Source organism: Achroia grisella, unplaced genomic scaffold (genome assembly GCF_030625045.1).
Source record: "Achroia grisella isolate CSIRO2021 unplaced genomic scaffold, CSIRO_AGI_Agris_v1 utg509, whole genome shotgun sequence".
NCBI lineage: Eukaryota > Metazoa > Arthropoda > Insecta > Lepidoptera > Pyralidae > Achroia > Achroia grisella.
The window spans coordinates 3,184,264-3,207,442 of NW_026712902.1; the positions used below are offsets into that span (position 1 = coordinate 3,184,264).

General features: G+C 33.4%; 2 protein-coding genes across 3 annotated transcripts; one reads left to right on the plus strand and one right to left on the minus strand.

The window, feature by feature from the left end:
* Window positions 1-466: 466 nt before the first annotated feature.
* Window positions 467-9,063, minus strand: LOC131846282 (vacuolar protein sorting-associated protein 18 homolog). Of its 2 annotated transcripts, XM_059195543.1 has the most exons (10): window positions 8,405-9,063; window positions 7,472-7,803; window positions 6,898-6,945; window positions 5,951-6,262; window positions 4,229-5,451; window positions 3,537-3,706; window positions 2,718-2,869; window positions 2,146-2,211; window positions 1,496-1,661; window positions 467-766 (listed from the first exon to the last, which is right to left on the minus strand). In XM_059195543.1, the coding sequence occupies exons 1-10, from the start codon at window positions 8,661-8,663 to the stop codon at window positions 531-533; spliced, it is 2,964 nt and encodes a 987-aa protein (XP_059051526.1). In that variant the 5' UTR covers window positions 8,664-9,063; the 3' UTR covers window positions 467-530. The 2 variants fall into 2 exon arrangements, with proteins under 2 accessions (XP_059051526.1, XP_059051527.1); XM_059195544.1 differs by lacking the exon at window positions 6,898-6,945 and having other exon boundaries at window positions 8,405-9,061.
* A 454-nt stretch (window positions 9,064-9,517) lies between these two features.
* On the plus strand, window positions 9,518-23,179 carry LOC131846309 (short-chain specific acyl-CoA dehydrogenase, mitochondrial-like). The gene is made up of 9 exons (XM_059195578.1): window positions 9,518-9,886; window positions 10,696-10,865; window positions 15,744-16,002; window positions 18,105-18,266; window positions 19,543-19,609; window positions 20,152-20,291; window positions 20,554-20,645; window positions 22,259-22,458; window positions 22,950-23,179. The coding sequence occupies exons 1-9, from the start codon at window positions 9,847-9,849 to the stop codon at window positions 23,041-23,043; spliced, it is 1,224 nt and encodes a 407-aa protein (XP_059051561.1). The 5' UTR covers window positions 9,518-9,846; the 3' UTR covers window positions 23,044-23,179.

A 23,179-nucleotide genomic window follows, 5' to 3' on the forward strand; every position in this document is an offset into this window, starting at 1 on the left:
TCAGCCGGGAATGACACATGTCTTCTAAATAACTATAGTACGTATGTATACATAAATACCATAAATATATAAAAAAAAAGTTACAAACAATATTTATACAATTGATCCTATATATGTTTTATAACGCCTATATAGGTTATTAGTTATCCTATATAGGTTAATATACTCATATAGGACTACAGATTATAAACGTAAATACGAGTATGTACAGTGCCACACATTTATCATTCCAGGTGACCGTTTTCTTTCCTTTTTGGTAAGAGGTATATGTTGCCCAATATGCAACTTACAATTAACGGCACACAGGATGGGTAAATAAATAGGAACTAATAGGAATTTACGAAAGGATTTTGTGAAATACAGTTATTAATAAATGAAACTAATGATTTGTAATCCGAATAAGCCAATATACTTAAAAAGATGTAGGCCAAGGAAATTTTAAGGAAATGAGATGGTCCGCACACGAGGCAACAGCAGTGAGCCTGTCACCGGGTCAGAGGAGTTTGGTACTGCAAATACTTTTCAACCGTTCATTCCCATTCCTTCATAACTTTGTCCCAATCTTCATCTGAAATGAATGGTTTATCAATGCATGCAATCATGTACTCGCCGCAGAACACACACTCGCTGGCTACTATGTCGTCAATTTCATTTTTTATTTGCTCCCGAAGTGGTAGACCGCTGAAAGTCCGCGTCTGGAGCTCGATGTTAGGGAGATAACTCAGTTTGCGTTGTAGATCTTGCAACTGTTTGCGACGAGCCGGACCTGTAGCATTGCAAAATAAAAGTTATCATGAAGAAATATCTATACGACTGTAATCAGAGGTGGGGTACTATTATATTACTCAACTATAGTTGAGTGCGATGATAGCTGGCCCATTCATTGTACTTATGAATGGGTGGTGCTTGTGGGATTATTAGGGTTTGTACGGACAAAAACGCAATAAGCCAATCACTCTATTCTTCGTAATTGATTTTAAAAACCAATGTGTTTTTGGAAATATATACAAGCTCAGTTGATAAGAATAAGTGCTGTGTTTCTTGTCAGATTTTCTTAGCTTCAAGGCACTCCGAATTGACTGTAGATTTGACATATCATAAGAGTCTATAATAGACCTACATGAGTAAAGATAACAGACAAAATGAAAATAATTATTGATAGCACACAACCGTCGATAAAGCACGACTACGGCTGCGGGGGCTACGAGCACCGAGGAGCGTCAATCGTTCCATGCATTAGGCACCGCACATCGCACTCATTATACTTATATTAAACTAAAATACACATTAATACAGTCCACAATTATTATACCGTATATTTAACACGCTAATCTCTGGTCCTTCAAGCCGGACAGATTACGCAAGTTTCTTGCTCATTCTTCTTGTGAGACAGCTTTTCAAATGAGTGGTAGATTCTACAACATAAGTACTGGCAATTCAAAGTTGCTTAAATGTAAGTTTATTTTAATAAAGAATTTTCTATTTTATTCTATACCGAGTATGGGTTGTATCTCGTGCAGCAGGCAGTCACTGTGGAACTTGTGCGAACATGGGAACAGGTAAAATGGACGCAGCAACAGTGCTATGTCGCACAGACAGCACACATCCGCCGCCGACACCAACACACTGCGCCCCCTGAACGACTGGATCTCCGAACGGACCTATAGTTAGAAAAAAAATTGTTATTTATTTGACAACACAAAAAGATTAAATAACGTGCTACTATTGAAGTCCCTGCATTTAGTTATATATCTTACAATAATAAAGGAATTTCATGTTTAATGGTATTATTTTAATAATATTAATAATAACCCCTGGAAAATTGACATAATTCTAGTTCCAAGTTAAGCAGAGCTAGTGTTATAGTACCTATAACTCTGATAGAAATACTTAAATATAATTTTTGGTTGGTTCAACAACATCTAGGTCCTGTGTGAATTGTCCTGAGATATTATTTTAATTATTATATTATAGTATAGAACAATCGTGACATTCTAAATGTAACATCGTAAAAACATATTTTTTTGGTCTTCTTTCATATTATTAATTACCGCCATTACAAAAGCTATGTTGATATGAAACTCCTTTATAAATAAATAGTTTTTATCAATTGTCCAGAGTTATTTTAATAATAATGACACTCACCTCTTCTGCCGCTCGGGTTGCTTCCTCCATTTCAGTTTTGAGCTCTTCTATTTGCATGTTATACTCCTTCAAAGAAATATAGATTTATTAATACATGAAGCAAAAAGTTTGTACCCCTTTTTACGATAATTGTACTAATGAACGAGTATTAAATTTCTCACACTTACAGTTTTTATAGATGAGTGCAGAATGCTAATATTTTTATAAAATTATGCATAAAAAATACATTATCATATTAATATCAGTAAAAAACATTACATACTACCATATATTTGACACATACACGTATATATACTCTATTGTTTATTGTTAGTCTGTGGTGTAATTGAGACTATTGTTTTTCTATAGTCTTATTGAATATTAAATCAATTATAGTTGAATTTCAACCACTCTCCACATGGTTCCCTCTGGAAACTGCAATGTCAAATTGCCATTTACCAAGATAGATACCCGACCAGACTTCATGCTCATTTCATCACCCTCCACTGGTACCCCGCCAGCATATACCATTAGAGCAGGCGGGTTCATCATTCCGTTAATATAAAAAATATTATTTAAAAAAAACACAATACCTGTAATGACTGACAGATGGGCTCCCTAAAGTGGTCAATGGTGACCACGTCGCTGAAGAAAGGCAGGATGTCCTCTATCTTTATCAAGGGGCACTCCTCGAGGAAAGTCATCGCTTCTTTTAGATCCTGGTTTTTAGTGATTACATGCTCCGCTGTAAATATAATTTATTATTATTGTTGTTCATTTATTTTATTATCCCACTGGCCTATCATTATAACAGAACTTAAAACAAAGATATTTAATATTCGTATGTATGTTTGTAGGCGCAAATCTCTGAAATGGTTTAGTCTATTTTTCTCTTAGAAAGAGAGCATTTGTGTACACATCCTTATAAATAGGAAATTAACTTAACCAGTTATCATGATGTTTGGCACGTTACATTTGTAACTTACTAAAGTTACAAATTATAATTCTAGGAATAGAGCAAAACTTATTTTTTTGATTCAGGGTTTTGGACTACTGTCAGATGTTAAGGCCTGCGACCTACATAGATCTATTGTGGTCGCCCTTTTTCAAAGTTCGCTACCTAGACCCGTGAAGGACAAGAATTGAAGGATATTCTTAGGAGCGATGGTTTTTACCTCCTCGGGATATAGTGATTAAGAAGAATGAGAAGATATTTCGCTTATGCGCGAGTGCGCTACAATCACATAGGATGTGTAGTGGCGTTTCCTCTTGGAAAAACTGCACAGTGTAGTTAAGCTGAGGCCTAAGTTCGCCATGTTGCATGAGCAGAACTTAACCGATTAGTAGTTAAATCCTAGTCAATCATGGTCAACTGACGTCGCAGCCAGAAGTCAATATCTAACACTTCTTACCAATATTCAGCCACATCTGTCTTTGCATTTCCTCATCATCCGGAAGGTTGGCGATACTCTTCGCTAAATTCAGATTCACCTCCAACGCCAGTTCCACAGCAGACTCCCAGAGTCCTAGCAACGCGGACAGTTTCACACAGGCTTCTGATAGATTCTTCTCGCGACATAACCTAAAATTATTTGAATATTCTAAATTGAACTCTACGGTACGTTGCCGTTAGGCCCATGGAGCTCGGAAACTAAATTTTAACGTGTAATTAAGCGCGGCTCTTCGAGGTTACTTGTGACCCGAGAGCTGGTAGCTTACAGGTACTTTGCCCTGAAGGTAAATATGGCTATTCAAAAAGGCAACGCAGCCATTATTTTGGGTACACTGCCTCGATGTGGCGCGTTGGATTACAATGTTTTGTTTTTGGTGTGAATAGATGTAACTGTTTGTGACATAAAACAATCCACTGTCACTTACAATAAAATTGTACTCTTTTAAATTGTATGAAAATACACATAGTGAACCAAATTTGATAAATTGATATATAAGTAGTTTAAAAATTCACGTTAGAATAAAACAACGCGAGATTATTAAGGCATTCTTATTTTCATTAGGATATTTTCAAATAATTAGGTATCCGGTATCAGGTGCGAAGCCGGGATGCGTAACTAGTTATAAAATATAATTAAGTAACAATACTCACCGTAATGCATAATGAACATCATAATTGACAAGTACTATATCCTGGCCTTGTCGCTCTAAATACTTCATAAGAGCCGCCTGATCATACTCAGAGTACAGAGTCAACAGATAATTATGTATGGCCTTATCTTTGACATTAAAATTCTGCAGCATAAACTCCAAGTATCTAATAATCTCGGATATATGTGCTTCATCGTTTTCACAAGAAAGGAAAGCGGGCAGAAGTTTCGACGGGCTTAATTTCTGTCCTTGAGAGATTAACGCATTAACTGTATGCTTAGGATCCTCCTCCATTAGCACAGGAGCAAACTGATAGAACAGATCCGGTTTCTGCAGCTCCCGCAGCGTACTCAACGCTTCCGTATAAGATTTTTTATAAATATTCTGTGCAACCACATTCTCGTAATCTTCGTTCATCAGTGTCAGCTTTATCAAATTCTGTTTATCACCATGTGAAGACATCAAGTCGTATATAACAGTTTTGACGTGCTGCATGCATTTGGACACCTTCGGGTTGAGTAAAAACACTTCGAAATCACTCTGTATTTGATTGTATTCATTTGTTTTTTCTTTCCCAGTGCGCCTGAGTAAACCTAGTTGCGAAAGGAAGAGTTCCGTCATCCATATAACAATCATAGATATTAACGTGTTATCGTCTTCTTTCAAAGACTCCAATCGTTGGCTCAGGTATATCTTCAGTGCATTTATCTGGTTCACCTCCAAAAACTTTAGACATATAGTCTCAAAACTACTTTGCGTCTCCGCGTAGATTCTAGCACTCTCCACATACTTACCTACCGAAAACAATAGCTCTGCCTCTTTCACGTTTACAATGTCTAAGAAAGCGGGATTGTCTTGGCAATACTCCTTAGCTAAATGGAATTGTTCTTTGTCTGTGTATATTCTCCATACATTCCTTTCTTCTCTGACAACTTTATATCTAAACACAGCCTTATCAGTCACTGCCCAGATTGTTCTCCTCTTCGAGTCTTTCACTACACTTTTAAGTTTACCATGCGCTTCGGAAAATCTGTCTTCATATACACATTCTTGATTCAATAGTGATATAGCTTTAACTTTGTCTGAATACATCACTAGTGCATGAAACTCCGTTAAAACGAAACAAAGAGGCGCTTTATCTTTGGATTCAGATTCAGGTGGGTAGTTTATGAGTTCCCCTTGCGTGAACAAGGTATTAGAATTCTGTTGGCATGTTGGATCCAACTGAAATGCAAAATATCAATATAAAATAAAAATATTACTTATTAGAATTGTATACTTATGACTTTTAATAAAGAAAGTATAATAATAAATCATTTAATAGGAAGAGTAATGAAATTTAACCGAAATATAATAACGTCTTCAAAGAGTGATATTTTCATCTTTTCATAGGTCAATTGAACCTATTCTTTAATATTATTCATATTTACATTCAAGTGAAAAGTGAATTAATTACCTATTGGATATAGATTCATATTGATAATATAAATATGAAAATCTCTCTGTCTTTTTGTTCCCATTTTACACTAAATGGCTGACCACATCTATTATTATTATTAGTCATTAATTCACATTAGTAACAATACCCCAATCACATGGTATAAAAAATAAACAACAACATATTCTCAGAACTACTGTTTATACATATAAAATTTCATCAAAATCAGTATTTTATATCTATAAAAACATGTAATAACATATTATTAATATAAAAAATACGAACCTGTCCAAAAAATATGCCAGGTTCAGTGAGCCATGCAAATGTTTTCGGCACGTCGTATCTATCGAAGAAAAACTGAAGTTTTGAATATTTCAGTGTCGACGGAATCTCTTGGAAACCGGTATCCGGCATTGTGAGATACTGGTAGAAGATCGATTGAAGACTAGGCTTTCCGTCTGTAATTACGGCATTTCCCATAAACTGGTAGAGTCGGGTGGGTGTTGTGATAAATATGAAGTACTTGTTACTGTTGCTGACTCGTTGGAACTGTATACCAGTTATAGGCATATCTGTGCCTTGGCCGATGTCGAAGATCTGTGATTGAGAAACACTTGTTTCAATATCTGAATGTCACAACAGCATTACAGACAATAGCATATTCAGCTAGTTTAAAAAAATACACAAACAATTGTATGAAAAACAGGTACCTACCCATACAATCCAATTAAAATATATTTATTTATTAGTAGGTTTATTACAGACTCTTATGACAGCATATACAACTGCAATTTAGTCAAAAATAAATAGTCTAATCAGTAGTCGTTACCCAAATAGACCAGTCCCCACAAACATCACCCTTTCACATGTACAACAAATATTAGAAATTCAAAGGTATTTCTGTCTGTCTAATTGTTTTCTTTCCAGAATTTGGAAGTAAAGTTTGTATTATCAAGATAGACATATTTATCTCAAAAGGAATGTGGTGATGTGTCCATTTGTTATTTTTCGAATCCAAAATATTTGCTTGAATCAGAATGAAACTGGATGTGAATGAAGATTATTTGATAGATTTATAGACATGGATTATGATTCTCTAAAAAAAACGCAATCACAGGTAACATCTAGTCATCGTAAATAAACATTTTATGAAAATTGTATACATTAACACAACATGTACAGAAGCTGACGACACTACTTAAGCATAAACCATAATAAATTACTAAATTTACCAATCCATCAATTTCCTTGTATCCATACAAAGGCAGGTAATGGGGCAGCTTGTTAGAAATTAAAAACATAAATAAAAAAATGTTCAAAAGTAAAAGAAATTATTATAAATTAAAGCATCTCTCAGTAGTATTAGTTAAAAGTATAATACAACTCAGATGTACCGAGTTCATCTTCATCATCATCTCAGGCCGGACATAGGCCATGTACCGAGTTATAATTAATTTGTTTAAAAATTTAATTATATTAATATTAATACTTTAACATGTTGTTTATATGTACATGTATTTGAATGAGGTATAATTTGATAAGGATGTTACATTGTTAATTTAGATTATTTCCTATAGTAATGATTATTATTATGTTTGAAGCAAATTTAATTAATGTATATTATGTGCACCAATTTCTTAAATATATTGGGGTTAATTATTTTTTAGTTTTAAGGGTTTACAGTACAAATTATTACTATATAAAAACAGAAGTTGGTTTTATTATAAAAGATAATTGATGCTTTTACATATTTAAATCTATGTACCTTAAACTATTTAATTCAATGCTTTGAGATTTAATAAATACCTGTCTCCAGTACTGTTGATTGGCTGTGAATCTCTTATCATTGTCAGCCTCTAGTTCAGTCTCCAGGATGTGTCCCTGTGAGGTGCCCAACAATATAGGTCCAGTCGTAAAATCTGATGTGTTTTCATTGTTCCAACCAACTTCTGTCACTTCATAGTTTCTGGATTTGCTAACAGATTTTAGCTTTGAGCTCTTTCGGTGCAAATACACCAGCTCGGGGTCACCGTCTTTAGTTCTTGGAGCAAATGACATGAGGAGATGGTGACCAAGTGGGTCAAGAAATATTCCCGTCAACTTTGTATTTGGTTGTACAAATTTTGAATATTTAACCTCTGAAAATATTTAAATAGTGTATTTTAGGAAACATTGAAATTGCATTTTTTGTGGATGAAAATGCTAGTGGAAGATTAAAGTCAGGTCAATCAGTTCATTATTTGAATTCAGGAGAAATTCATCCTATCCCATGAAATAGACCTGATAATGTACTTACTGTACATTGCTGGTAATAAAACCACTGAAAATAACTGAAAAATCTTGTTTAAAATAAAATATTTGAATACAGAATCTTTTCGACACTCACAATTTTTTATAATAAAATTTATGGGATGTGTGTGCTTGAATAGTGACATTAGGGGCCATCAGTAATTAACGCACATAATTTTTATTATTATTTTGTATATTTAAAACAAATGTATTTGATTAACATGTTATTGGGTGTGTTATCGGGATCGGTGATCATCCATGGGCACTTTAATTGAAATAAATTTAGGGGTTAAATAATGTCTACCTCAAGTTATTGTACACTAAATACCTATTTAAAAAATATTATATATAACTAACAATAAAAAAAATGCCGGTCCCATTTGTGTGAAATAAGATTTTCAATGCAGTCCCCAACATGTTAAACAGTAAAAAAGCACATATCTCACATACCGTCATATTCATTGGGCCTCTTCAAATCCATTCGAAATAGATTTCCATTTGCCATAGCTAGCACCAGGTAATCACTGGCAACAGCAACATGAGTGATGACGTCTGATGGGTTGAAGTTCATCTTCTGCTTCGAAAACATGGGCGTGTTATCATCCAGTTGCATGTTTATATATCCTGAAGACGTCATGGGTTCGGACACTGGCGGTGCCCGTTGGGACACCTGTGAAGCCTGCTCGTACTGATCGAAAATAGAAGTCATCTTTCACAATTTTCTACCACCAAGTATTGAAATTAGCGTAGGTAAAAGAAATATGATAATCTAAGGACTTTTAATTTTTACAGCAATGTTTTGCACACAGTAATTATTGTGCATGACACACAGTTCAATATTATTCTATTAAAGAATTAGACTATTAAAAGATTATTAAAGAATTTTCATTTCTGTCTTTGATAAACACAGATAAATACAAACAAAATCGAATTGACTTTTGTTATCAAAAAAGGATTTTTTTTCTTTTTTTACGGCTTCGGTATTAATTCATTGAGTTGAAAAATAGTGTTCCCATTAACTTTGATTCAAATGTTTACACTCAAATGATTTTAATGCAACTCGAAATTCTTCCGAATTTCTAAAATAGATGAGGAAAATTGACAAACTATTGAAATGTTAAATAAATGGAACATAATTTGGTAGCTATAAAGTGACAGTTGACTTGTTAGTGACAAGTAACAAATAGCAATGGTTTTTTCTAATTTATTATGTCCTGAGGACATCAGCCGGAAAAAAAAATTCATTTGTGATGGAATTATAACATTTAATTTTATAACAATTGTGAAATGTGCAAAGTACATATAATTAAAAAAATATTTTCTGGATTTGCTGCATAATCAATACAATGTCAAATTGAATGTCAGTGTGTCAATGACACCAAACATATGTCATTACGTACAATACGTTTATTGTTAATTTTGCCAAGGTAATATCCACTTTATGAATCACTAAATAAGAATACTAATAATATTTTATAGTTAGAAAATAAATACTCAGAATATTTAATTCAAGTGACTTTTAATTTTTTTTTACTCATGTTTGTTTATTTTATACAATATAAAATTTACATACTTTACATATCACTGTTATCTTTTTAATTGCTTATTTCAATATATGATTATTGTTATTCTTATACTGCAGTAATTAATAATACTACATTAGTATCCTTGCATTTTCTTTAGAGGTTGAATTTTTATGTATAGGCTTATGCGGTAAAGTTTTCAAAACAAGTTTTGTGTGACCTTGTAACATTATCATTTTGTATTATCGCACATCGCGTTTGTATGTCGATTCTCGATTACTATACACCAGTTACCTCCAGTTACAGAATACGTACATTACACACATATACATACAACTGGTGCATTATTTTTTTTTATCTAATTTCATAATGGCAACAGGCGCATTAGTAAAATCAACGAAGTTATGTTGTAAGTACTATTTAATGTCTTATTTTATTTTTAAATATAACTTGTTTAGAGCCTGATATGAGAGTCCAAAAAGTATGTCCAGTTTTAATTTTTTTTTATTGAATATCTTTTTTAATTATTAAATATAACTTGATTAATGCTTAATATTAAATGCCAAAAAGTATGTCTAGTAGTAACATTATTTTTAAAGTTGGTATTAATAGGAAGTACAGATAAAGTAGTATGTGAAGTATATTATGTATAGAAATCCAGACTTGTATGGAGAGACCTTTATTATACACTTATGTTGAGGTCACCATTGTTAGCCAACTGTTTAACTTAAACTTTTTAGGCACTCCATGGATCACTATCATTAACTCTATTCAATATATTTATGGAAATAATTATAATGGTGAAGATAAAATGTCATTTATTTAAAACTTTTATTGAGGGAGACTGTAAATTGTTTTCTCTGTGTGTGTATTTCTCTCTACTTAATTTAGCCACTAAGCAGCTTGCTTATAAGATATGTTTTGGTTCAAGGCTGCGATAAGGCAATTATAGTATAGGAATTCATAATTCTTCTACATCTTAGTCTATGAGTGGTATTGAACATGTCACATGATGTAAGGGCATATTATCAGTCCTAAAGATCAACACAATAGTGATATTGCAAGTGTATGTGACACTTCAATGTTAATTTGATGACCATAGCTTTGCTCACCAGGCACAGTTACCCTTACCAATAGGTGTGGAGGCAATTTGTTTGACATTCCAGTTACATAAAAAACTTTGTTTGATTGTTATATTAGTGATATGTCTTTTTTTAGTGTACACACTGCATGGAGCAAAGGCAACAGCCTCACAATGCCGTACATTCACTACCCAGCTGACTGATCAGCAGCAAAGCATACAGGATCTCTGTAGACGTTTCAGCAAAAAGAATCTTAGACCAAATGCATCGAAACTTGATTTGGCTGGTAGATTTCCATTTGATGAGGTATATAGGTTTCGTACAAAAAACATACTTAAGTTACTTTTAGTATATGTTATTAATTAATAAGTATTAATATTACTTTGCAATATTAAAATGTGTACATAAACAGTCTGTATTGCAAGAGTTATTGATATATTTAATTTTAACACTGCACATCTGTTCCTTTAGTATACTATACAAACATATATGTTTGTATAGGTTTGGGTATTTATTATGTAACTATAAAAACATTTTAGTAATAGTTTATCCCATCAAAAACATAAATGTGAAATGATAGCCGAGTTTAATCTTATGATATATGCCTTGATTGTTGATACAAAAGAGATGAGATCTAAATGGGTGCCAAGTTCAATGGTCTGTCCTGAAATGTATTTATAACAATATAAAATATCATTTCTTCTTATATGATAATATACTGTTAAGGTCTAACTTGGCCAGTTCTCATATACCAATTATTACTTTCGATTGCTAGTTACTACTAATATTAAAATAGGAACCGACAAGTAACATGTTTAGAACGAAGGCTACAGTATATTTCGTATATGCAAGAGTTAGACCTTAGGCTATTGTATATATAAGTTATAAGAAGAAATGATATTTTATATTGTTATCTAGACACGCGGCATCTGTGTCCCGAGTTTCAAGTACTGGCCTGCAGCACCGTGTGTATATTTACACGAACCATTTGGAGCCACTTTTGACCCCCTCATAACTTAAAAATTCTTTCACATAAACCTGTTAAAATTGGTTTATATATTGAGACTTGCGAGATAAATATGTGTTCCATATTCAAACATCAAAAATCGTCATTTTTATCACTGATCAACTATAGATCAAAATTAAAACTTCCAGATGAAGGAAGTTCAAATTTGATGCAGATAGGTAATTAGGTGAATATAATGGAAAAAACTGAAACTGGTAAATTGTTATCATTTTACTACAATTTTTCACTTTAATTGATTATATTTCAACTTATACTGGACGAATACTAAAATTCTATGAAAACGTCGATAGCCACCAATTGACATTGATCCCTGGCGAAAAATCTCATCTTGCACTGGACGGAAAGTAATATTGTATGAAAACGTCGATCATTACCAATTTACGTTGACCCCTTCACATCAGTGTCGATAACTAGCAAACACAAATATTGCATTGAGCGGTAAACACTAGTTGCTATAATTTAGATTCTGTCTAAAATATACTCGTACTTATAACTAGGAGTATAGTCGAATTTCGTATTTATTATGTTATTAACTGAGATTTGGTATTAATATATCAATATTTAGCGCACATCGATAGTGTAAAATCATTATTTTTATAAATAATTATTAAATAATAGATATTTCGGTATAGGGCGCCGCACATTGTGCGATAAAACGTTGACGCGAACCTGTCCGAGCGAATGGCAGCCGCCCTCATATGTCTCAATGTTTTGTTTCCCGATATCTAACCTATAAGGTTGCGATTTATGCTACGAAATTTATAGCTTTCTTAAATTATACTTATATATTTGTGGTTATATTATTATTACATTATTTTAGTAAATACGTATGGTATAGACAATAGTTTAAACCAAAAATTAATAACAATTTTAGTATAGTTATAAGTAGGAATGTATAGTTAACTCGAGAATGAGAACTCATTGCTAACAAATTGTTTTCTTGAGAATTCAATAGATAAGTTAGACCTTAGGCTACAGTATATTAAAGTTATAAGAAGAAATGATATTTTATATTGTTATAAATACATTTCAGGACAGACCATTGAACTTGGCACCCATTTAGATCTCATCTCTTTTGTCGTAGAAGTCAACAATCAAGGCATATATCATAATATTAAACTCGGCTATCATTTCACATTTATGTTTTTGATGGGATAAATACATTTCAGGACAGACCATTGAACTTGGCACCCATTTAGATCTCATCTCTTTTGTCGTAGAAGTCAACAATCAAGGCATATATCATAATATTAAACTCGGCTATCATTTCACATTTATGTTTTTGATGGGATATCATTACTTTTTGTACATAAATTATACGAGGTACTTATTTATAACTAAATTAATACCAAATTATTTTTGATAAATTACTGTATTTTCGTATATTTACGGGGTATAATTGTCTTTTTTTTGTGTTATTTTCTATATTTTCTTGTAACTTTTAAATGTTCAAGTGCAATGCCAATTCGGTATCAGGAATTTTTGGGCAAATCGGGGCGGTATAACGTCCACAGATGGTTGTACTCTACAATAGAGCTCTCGTGACTTGGATCAAAATTGTTAAGACGTACTCCATCTAAGGTTTTAACTCTGAAGAGTCCAACGTAAACCTGCCCTTTATTAAATATAGAGGAGCCTATGTTGAGAAGAGGACTGCCAAAACTAAGGCCTTGTGATTTGTGGATAGTAATAGCATATGTTAAGCAAATACGGAATTGTTCCCTGTCAACATATACATTATTTAATATCTGAAACTTGTTATTGACACGTTATAGTTCGTAAAGACGATTATGTAACAAATTGACTGTTATCTATTGAATTCTCAAGAAAACAATTTGTTACCAATAAGTTCTCATTCTCGATTTAACTGTACATTCCTTCTTATAACTATACTAAAATTGTTATTAATTTTTGGTTTAAACTATTGTCTATACCATACGTATTTACTAAAACAATGTAATAATAATATAATCACAAATATATAAGTATAATTTAAGAAAGCTATAAATTTCGTAGCTTAAATCGCAACCTAATAGGGTAGTTATCGAGAAACAAAACATTGAGTTTTATTCCCACACGCGCGCCGCGGCGCCGTATACCGAAATGCCTATTATTTAATAATTATTTATAAAAATAATGATTTTACACTATCGATGTGCGCTAAATATTGAAACAATAATGAATACCAAATCTCAGTTAATAACATAATAAATACGAAATTCGACTATACTCCTAGTTATAAGTACGAGTATATTTTAGACAGAATCTAAATTATAGCAACTAGTGTTTACCGCTCAATGCAATATTTGAAGTTTGCTAGTTATCGACACTGATGTGAAGGGGTCAACGTAAATTGGTAATGATCGACGTTTTCATACAATATTACTTTCGGTCCAGTACAAGATGAGATTTTTCGCCAGGGATCAATGTCAATTGGTGGCTATCGACGTTTTCATAGAATTTTAGTATTCGTCCAGTATAAGTTGAAATAGAATCAATTAAAGTGAAAAATTGTAGTAAAATGATAACAATTTACCAGTTTCAGATTTTTTCCTTTATATTCACCTAATTACCTATCTGCATACCAAATTTGAACTTCCTAGGTCATCTGGAAGTGGGTTATAATTTTGATCTATAGTTGATCAGTGATAAAAATGACGATTTTTGGACATTAATATCTAAATAACCGTTTGAGATATGTTTATGAAATTTGGAACACATATTTATCTCGCAAGTCTCAATATATGAACCAAATTTGATAGGTTTGTGTGAAAGAGTTTTTGAGTTATGAGGGAGTCAAAAGTGGCTCCAAATGGTTCGTGTAAATATACACACGGTGCTGCAAGCCAGTTTACTTGAAACTCGGCTTGACACGCTGCCGCGTGTCTAGATTTAGTAGCCATATTACATCATATACAATAAAAAAATGGAAAATATGACAAGAAAATTATAGCACTGTGTATTCAGGATTATTTTTATTTGCCAAAAGATTTAGTTATAATACTTTGTAGAAAGTTAAATAATATCAAACATATCTTTATATATAAAAATTATATGTCAAATTTGATTTGCACATTGTGTGCAATTTGATCCAACTTAAAAAATAGGATAATTACATCTCAATTTATAGTCGCAATATTATTTTATTCAAGAATATAGTAGTATTGTAAAAAAATAATAATACAGCAATGCGTGACCAGGTCTGCTAGTAATATAAAGTACTAAGTGTAGAAGGCCTTAGTAGACTATAATGTTGTAAATATTTCGACCATAGTTGTATTAAAACTTTTAAAGGTAAAAAAGAAAGATAAAGATCATTTGAAAATATTTCAAACCAATAAAAATTAGCAATTACTCATAGAAACTATTAAAGTACACATTATTATAATTCATGCTACAACACACTTATCTTCCATATTTAGATGAACAAAAGAAAAATAAATTAACTTTAGTTTGGTGTGTGTTCTTTTAAATACAACAAGAACTGAGCAGACATCATTTAAAAAAATATGACATGTTTGTAAGTAGTTGTTTGATTTTCGACCATTATATGTCGTAACTATTTTGTTTATTATTATTTCAATTTGCACTTACTATTATTATCTTCTATACATATAATAAAATTTAAACTGTTTGCTATGTAAGAATCTAGCTGGCCCAACTTCAACTGGGTCACATTTTCTCCGTTTTTGTAAGAGCTTTCATTGCAGCTCCGCTCCTGTTGGTAATAGCGTGAGGTTATGTAGCCTATGACAATCACAAATAATGTAGCCTTCTATTGGTAAAAGAATTTTCAAAATCAGTTTAATAGATCCAGATATTACCTCCTCAAAGACTTTAACCTCTTTACAATATAAAATTTATAGTCGAAATTCTACCATAATTCATTAACAAAGGAGTAATGAGATAAACATGCGTGGGTGTGTCGAATATATAGTAGTGTAGGTAATGTTTTTTTTAATAATTTAAAAAAATATTGCATCTGGTACTTCTTTTTACATGAACTATAAGTGTGCGAAATTTCATACTTGCGTCGGCGCAATTTTCGTAAAAAGGGGCACAAAGTTTTGCTTCACTCATTTATGACAATATACTATATATAACTACATAGGTATATTGTCGAGATCTTTAATTTATAATTGTTTTTTTATTTTCAGATTAAAAAATTAACCGACCTAGGTCTTATGGGAGCCAATGTTGACGAGGAGTATGGAGGTCTTGGCCTGGACTACTTGTCTCTCGCGATCGCAGTGGAAGAGCTGTCCAGAGGATGCGCCAGTACTGGCATGATTGTATCAATACACAACTTCTTATATGCAAACTTGGTGAATGAGAAGGGAACAGAAGAGCAGAAGGAGCAGTTTTTAAGAGATTTCACTAAAGGATCAATTGGATGCTTCTCTTTAAGTGAACCTGGTAAGGTAGATGATTTGATTGACTTTTTGCATGATACTATAACTGTTACAGCGATATTTTCTTATTTTTATTAGATAGACTATCTATATTTGACGGTCTCGATGGTCTAGCGGTTTAGCACTGCCTTTATTTCGAAAGTCGCGGGTTTTTCCTCGAACGGTACAAATATTTGTATTCATGAGTATAATTGTTTGTTTTGGTTGAGGTGATTTCTATATATATTATGTACGTATTTACAAAAATATGTAGCCATGTATTTATATTAATTGTTTAGTACTCACATACAACTCAAGCTCTGCTTAGCTGGAGACTAGATGGCGCCCAAGATATTATTATGTCACGTCATTAGTGTCAATTCAGCCATTTAGTCGAGAAGTATCAAACAAACAGATACACTGAAGATAGATTGATCCGAAGGATATGTCTCATACACTATATTTTATTTCAAAAGAAATAATTTGGAAAAGTGCAAGCGAAGTCGCGGTTATCGGCTAGTGGTTTATATTCTAATTTGATAACGGGCTATATCTCCCGTAGGGTTACTAATTCTTCGAAGGGAAAATATTATGTTTAAAAATTTTATCAATTTATTTTTATTGTTATTAAAAGTAAATCATTAATTGATCTTTAAATATATATTTCTTTTGCGCAGCAACTAATATTTGTCGGTTATTATAATAATATAATTATTCCACCACAAATTATAAAAATATTACGTGAAAAATCGAAGTTTGTTCTTGTTTGCTTTTACTTTACTCTGTTTTTACAAAAAAAACACTCATTCGGTTATTTCCTTGCTCAATCATGCGCTCGCATGAAGCTTTATAGACAGGAATTGTTTAGAAAAACCGTAGAACTCCGGGAGGTCGGGAGGTTAACCATTATTACCGGAGTCTCCCTGGCAAGCCGGGAGGTTTGGCAACCCTAATCTCCCGTCTGGGTGGCAAATACTACCTACATACAAATGACATATCGTGCCCTTGTGTGGATTTGTTTATATAGTGACTTGTTCAATTTTTATCATCATTGATAAAGTACATATCTATAAAACTTTTGCGATTCGTTAAAATGTTTTAGTAATGATAAGAAATAATGTCAACTGATGCCTACTAGTTATTATCAGTTTATTTATTTTTATTATTTACTAGTAAATCATTGTTAATTTGTACAAGTCCTCCATTAACGTGTATACTGGTTCGATAAGTTCGATAAGTAACTTAACTGTGCACGTGGAGTTTTAGGGTGTCATAATAAATTACGCATAATAGTTCTCGGAGAGCTCTTAGTTCGCAACGGTTCTGTAAATCAGTTCGTTAACTGTTGATTCAGAGAAAGGTTGTAGACTGCTCCATTAGACCTCAATTTTGCTTTTTTATGTTATTGTAGTGCACCAGACTAGACTCTGATAAATTGTCTGCGTGTGTACTTCAGTCTCATTATATTGCAGGATAAGATGTATAACATAGTCCTCTAGAAAAGCAAGGGATGAACACTATTATGGGCGTCACATGATAACGTAATTTCGTAGCGCTGTTTATGTACATAGGCTACGGTTACCGCTTATTAGATGGGCTTGCTTGTCATTCTAATCACATAAGAAAATGTTTTTGGGAAAACCTCTACTTGTATTTTATATTAAATATAATATACATAATGTTTTGTCTAACGAACTAAAGAGCGGGGGATCTGCGAACGAGTTCGCATAGTTCATCGTATCATAGGCGCCTCTTTTGAATGATAATACCTTGATCCCCTTTTTTTATCTTTAAATATCATTTGTTTATATTTATAATACATGTATACATAGTTGTATAACTTGTTGTACCGCGAGGGTCTGTACATGATTTTTTTTATGGATGACAATGGAACAATGCGCCTTCGTTAACGGTTTACGCGGGGGTGGCACCAGTTGAAGAAGATAAAATGACCATAAAATCAGGTCAGTTAGCCCGTCTTGACAAATGGCATTTTACAACGATGGTTTTCAAGGCGAACTGGGTGGAGTTCAACTTGACTTATTAGACCACATTACCAACCCCCTTGTATGTACACCCGATTGAATACGGGATCTGTCGCTAATGATAAATAAATATATTTTTAAGGCGCGGGAAGTGACGCAGCAAGCATAAATACGAAAGCTATTCAAGATGGCGACTATTGGGTGCTCAAAGGCAAGAAGAGCTGGGTCAGTTCTGCCATCGAGGGTTCCGCCACGACAGTGTTTGCCACTTTTGATCCTGACCTTAGACACAAGGGTATAGCTTGTAAGTATATTGGATAAAGCATCATCGAAGTAGACTTTTTATAAAGTCTTCTACATGTGCAATACTGTCTCACCTTACCTAAATGCTGTATAACTAAAGCTAGTAATTCGTTTTATGGGAATTCCGTAAGGTTTTACAAACTGCCAGTCTGTCATAAATCTGCCTGAAAAAGATTCAAACGTATATAACACTTTCTTTGTGAAAACAATAAGCTGTTTTATAAAAATGATAAGAATGTTTTTATAGAAATAACTTAAAATTCTTAGTGCTAACAATATTATCTGATTGAACAAGGAATGTATGTGTATCGGTTTCTATGTTGATTAAAGCATGCCTCCTACTTGTTAATGCGTATTTATTAAAAACAACACATTTAAAAGAGCATCACGCAAGTTTCTTGCTCATTTTTCTTGTGATGAGTCTGCGTTCCGAAAGTTGTGGTAGAGTAAGAAAAATTACGACTACTATACAAGCAACTTGCTTTGTTTGAATTGAAATTATATTATGCAGAGACATGAAACCTTATTCTGAAAGACATATCTTCCTTCAGGAGTGTGTAGGTTAGGTAAGTACTCGAGGCGAGTCCCTGTGCCCCGGCATCAGCTCCGGGGACAACGACCCTCAGACCGGAACTCAGGGGGAACTCGATTGATAGCATTGGAGAGAACTTAAAAAATAAAATGACTAAACTAGAGAGGAAATCAGAATATTTTGTTATATCTCTTAGAAGTATTTTAATAAAATAGTTTATTTATTTGAATGTGTAATGCCAAATATATATTGAAAATCCCGTACACGTAGAAATCTTTTTAGGCCTGTTGCCGCTCCTAACGGATTAAGGTATTATAGCTCTTATGTCAGAGATATCATGGACTATCTTACCCTTCAGACATAGGTACAACTCACGTATTACTGCTTCAATGTCAATTGATAACAGATATTGTTAAGCTGAATTTGCCAATTTATATGACGGAGTAACAAATATCCGAAAATATTTACAAATTTTCATATTTATCGGACTGGTACATTTTGTTAGAAAAGCAGACTGTCAATTATGAAGAAATTAATATGGGATAGGATCATATACATACCATATGGGGGATCGGTAATCATGACTAGACCACTCAGTCCTTTTCCCACTGTTGATTACTGTTGGTCGCAACTGGCGTCTATGGGTTCATTTCATATATTGTATTTGATTGTAGTTATTATTAATTCCTTGATTATTAAAATTAGTTATAATATTGTTTTAACAATAAAATATGTCGTTTTTCAGGTTTCCTGGTGCCTCTAGATGCAGAAGGTGTATTCAGAGGCAAGAAAGAGCCAATTATCGGCGTGAGGTATTTTATCTTTTTTTTGTGATTATGTCTTCCACAGAACATAACTTTCTTCTGTGATGCCTTCTATATATAATTATCCTATAATTCTTGAAAAAAGAAATCCTATTTGTATTATAACCGCAAAAGATTATATGTATGCATGGTATTTTGAAATGATTATTAAATATATATATCAGTTGGTTTCCTTGCCAGTTCCTTGCCAAACTATGAGTCCTATGTATATAAATAATTTTGACTTTGACTTACAACGAAATCAACGTAAAACAAAGTCAATGTTTGCACTACTCGTCAGATTCGAATGTAATTTTGGTACAAAGACTTTGTACCAAAGTTAAAAAATATAGTAACAATATTTTCTAAAACTAAAATAAGAATATAGTACAAAATAATTGTCAGGCTTAAATGTTGTAATTAACTCGTTACTTCCATTAACATCACTATCAGATTATTTTTCGTATTTCTTACTCTTTGAAACTCTATCCATACAATCAATTCATTCAATAAAAGGAGCGTATCAAACAGGATTGAAGCCTTTGTCACAGGGCGGTGACGGCTTGTGATCTGACCTTGGAAGATGTCAGGATACCCAAGTCATACATGGTGGGCGAGCCCGGGGATGGCTTCAAGATTGCCATGGAGCAGTTGGATCAGGGCAGAATAGGGATCGCCGCTCATGCAGTTGGTAAGAATTGAATAGAAATAATCGTGGCTAGATATCATTTCAGTTTTGAATCAACCAATGGTCACCCAGTGGTCCAAATTCGACCATAATTCATTTAACATTCAGTAAGACAAATAAAATGAAAGAAACAATATTACCCAGATAAACCCAGTTCCCCGGGAGTTCTTATCCCTTAGCTAGCCCCAACCTGCGCCCTCTTAGGGGGATGCGTGCCAGTATCATTAAGCAACCGTCGTATGTAATAGTTTTTTGTATGTTTCAGGTATAGCCCAAGCGGCTCTTGATACAGCTATCAACTATGCGAAGGAAAGGGTTGCGTTCGGAAAAAGTCTGACCCGACTACCCTCAGTTAAGGTAAATATTTGTGTAACAATATTTCATGACTTCATTCCTATTTGTATGTATTGTATACATTTTATATACAATACAGAAAACCTTAATATCTAAAACCTTCCTCAGAAATTACTTTGTTGATGAATGAAAACCGCATTAAAACAACTTATTATAACAACTAGCTGTACCCGCGACTTCGTTCGCGTCCGAATTATACTTTACTTTTCTATAATAAAATAATGTTTCTAAAATAAAAGTAGCCTAAGTTACTACTTATTACATTAGCTACCTGGCAAAAAAGTCCCGTCAAAATCGGCCCAGCCATTTCAGAGATTAGATCAAACAGACCGACAGACAGACAGACAAAAAATTTTAAAAGTGGTTTTTTGGTGTATGTACCGTATTTATATTCATATGCATGCAGTAAAAAACAGTTATTTCAATATTACAAACAGACACTCCAATTTTATTTATATGTGTAGACTACCTTTTACTAAAAAAGAGTGACCGTGACCTGCGTGAGTACCTAAGCTCTTCCTATTTTAGCCAACAAGCTGCCTTTATTATATGTATTTCCTTTGTAGGCAATAAAATTACAATATAAGATTTATGATTATCTTACTCGTCCGGAATAGCAACGCATGAGTGTCGGAAGTTACGTGATAACGTCATATTCATAATGTAAATTGTATATAGGTAACGGTTACCGTCAGCTTGTTTGTCATTCCAAATACACAAAAATATACATAAATTGTAAGAGGAAAGATGAATCAGGGAAAAATGTGTAATTTGAAAATTGGAGGAAATAAAATTATTGTTTATATACAGTCTGTTAGGTATCGGAGTTCCGATAATTGTACCACGTATTGTACGTTATATTTTATTGACGAATTACTATACAAAGGGGATCTCACCCCTCCCTCCTAAATGAGAGCCATTTTTTAATTTAATATCTCGTATTTTTACGTGTATTTTTTCATGTTTTCATGTTGCCCCAATACACAAAAGTAATAATAATAATAATATATAATAATCTCAGGACAATTCACACAGCGCCATCTAGACCCAAGTTAAGCTAGCTAAAGCTTGTGTTATGGGTACTAGACAACTGATACAAATACATAGATAATATTTTTCGTAAATACATACATATTATACATAGAAAATAGCCAGACCGATACAAACAATCATACTCATGAATACAAATGTTTGTGCCGTGCGAGGAATCGAACCCGCGACCATCGGACGTAAAGCGGTGTGCTAGACCGCTAGACCACCGAAGTCGTCAAAAGTGGTCTTATTTAAAAGATTATGATATGAAATCCTTTAGTGTAGCTTACAATATATAGTATATAGTAAGCTACACCTAAAACACCAATCACTTTCTTTTTAAAACATTGTTCTGTCACATCACATTAGTATTGCAATTCGGGCTAATAATGAATAAAAAGTGTCTAGCAAACACATGTCAAAATAACAAAAAAAAAGACACTTTTAGGTCGTACACATTAGTGTGCGAGCGGGAGCGGTATTTTTAAGGATAAATAGGTGTGAGTGAAACAAAAACTAAGTACTAATGAAATGAAACCGTCTGACTGCTACTGACTCTTATAATAAATGTCTATATATAACAGGACAGGCTGACTGATATGTCCATTCTGGTGGAGACGGCCCGGCTGCTAACGTACCGCGCAGCCACCAACGTGAGCACGAAGAATAGTGCGATGGCCAAGTACGTGTCCGGAAGGAATGCGGCCGCCGTCGCTGACCACTGCGTGCAGATACTGGGCGGCCGCGGACTGTCCACTGACTACGACGCGGAGCGACACTTCAGGTATGTAGAAAGAAGGAAAACAGAAGAAAAATGTGTTTTGACCACTGAATAATAATAATAATCTCAGGACAATTCACACAGCGCCATCTAGTCCCAATTTAAGCTAGCTAAAGCTTGTGTTATGGATACTACACAACTGATAGACATATGTAAATACATTTTTTTTGTAAATAATAATAATAATAATAATAATCTCAGGACAATTCACACAGCGCCATCTAGTCCCAATTTAAGCTAGCTAAAGCTTGTGTTATGGATACTACACAACTGATATAAATACAAAGATTTTTTTTTTCGTAAATACATACATAATATACATATAAAATACTCAGACCTACCTGTCACAATCATAGTCAAGAATACAAATGTTGGTACTGGGCGAGAAATCGAAGCAACCATCGAAAGTAAAGCTGTGTGCCAAACCGCTAGATTACTCAGGTCGTCAATATGGCTGTAGAATATTTTCATACAGTTCACTTTCATGTCAACAGGGACGCTAGAGGTACGCAGATATATGGTGGAGTTACAGACATTCAGAAAAGACTGATCGGACATTACCTGCTCAAAGAGAACGATGCGCTCTGAAAGTGGCGGCGGTAAGCGGGTAGAACTGGTTAGAACTAGTTTTTCTATGTTAAGGATACACCAGAAACAATATATTAAAATTATTGGACAATAAACACTGCCCATGGTGCGGGAATTCTTGGTACTAATTCGTGTA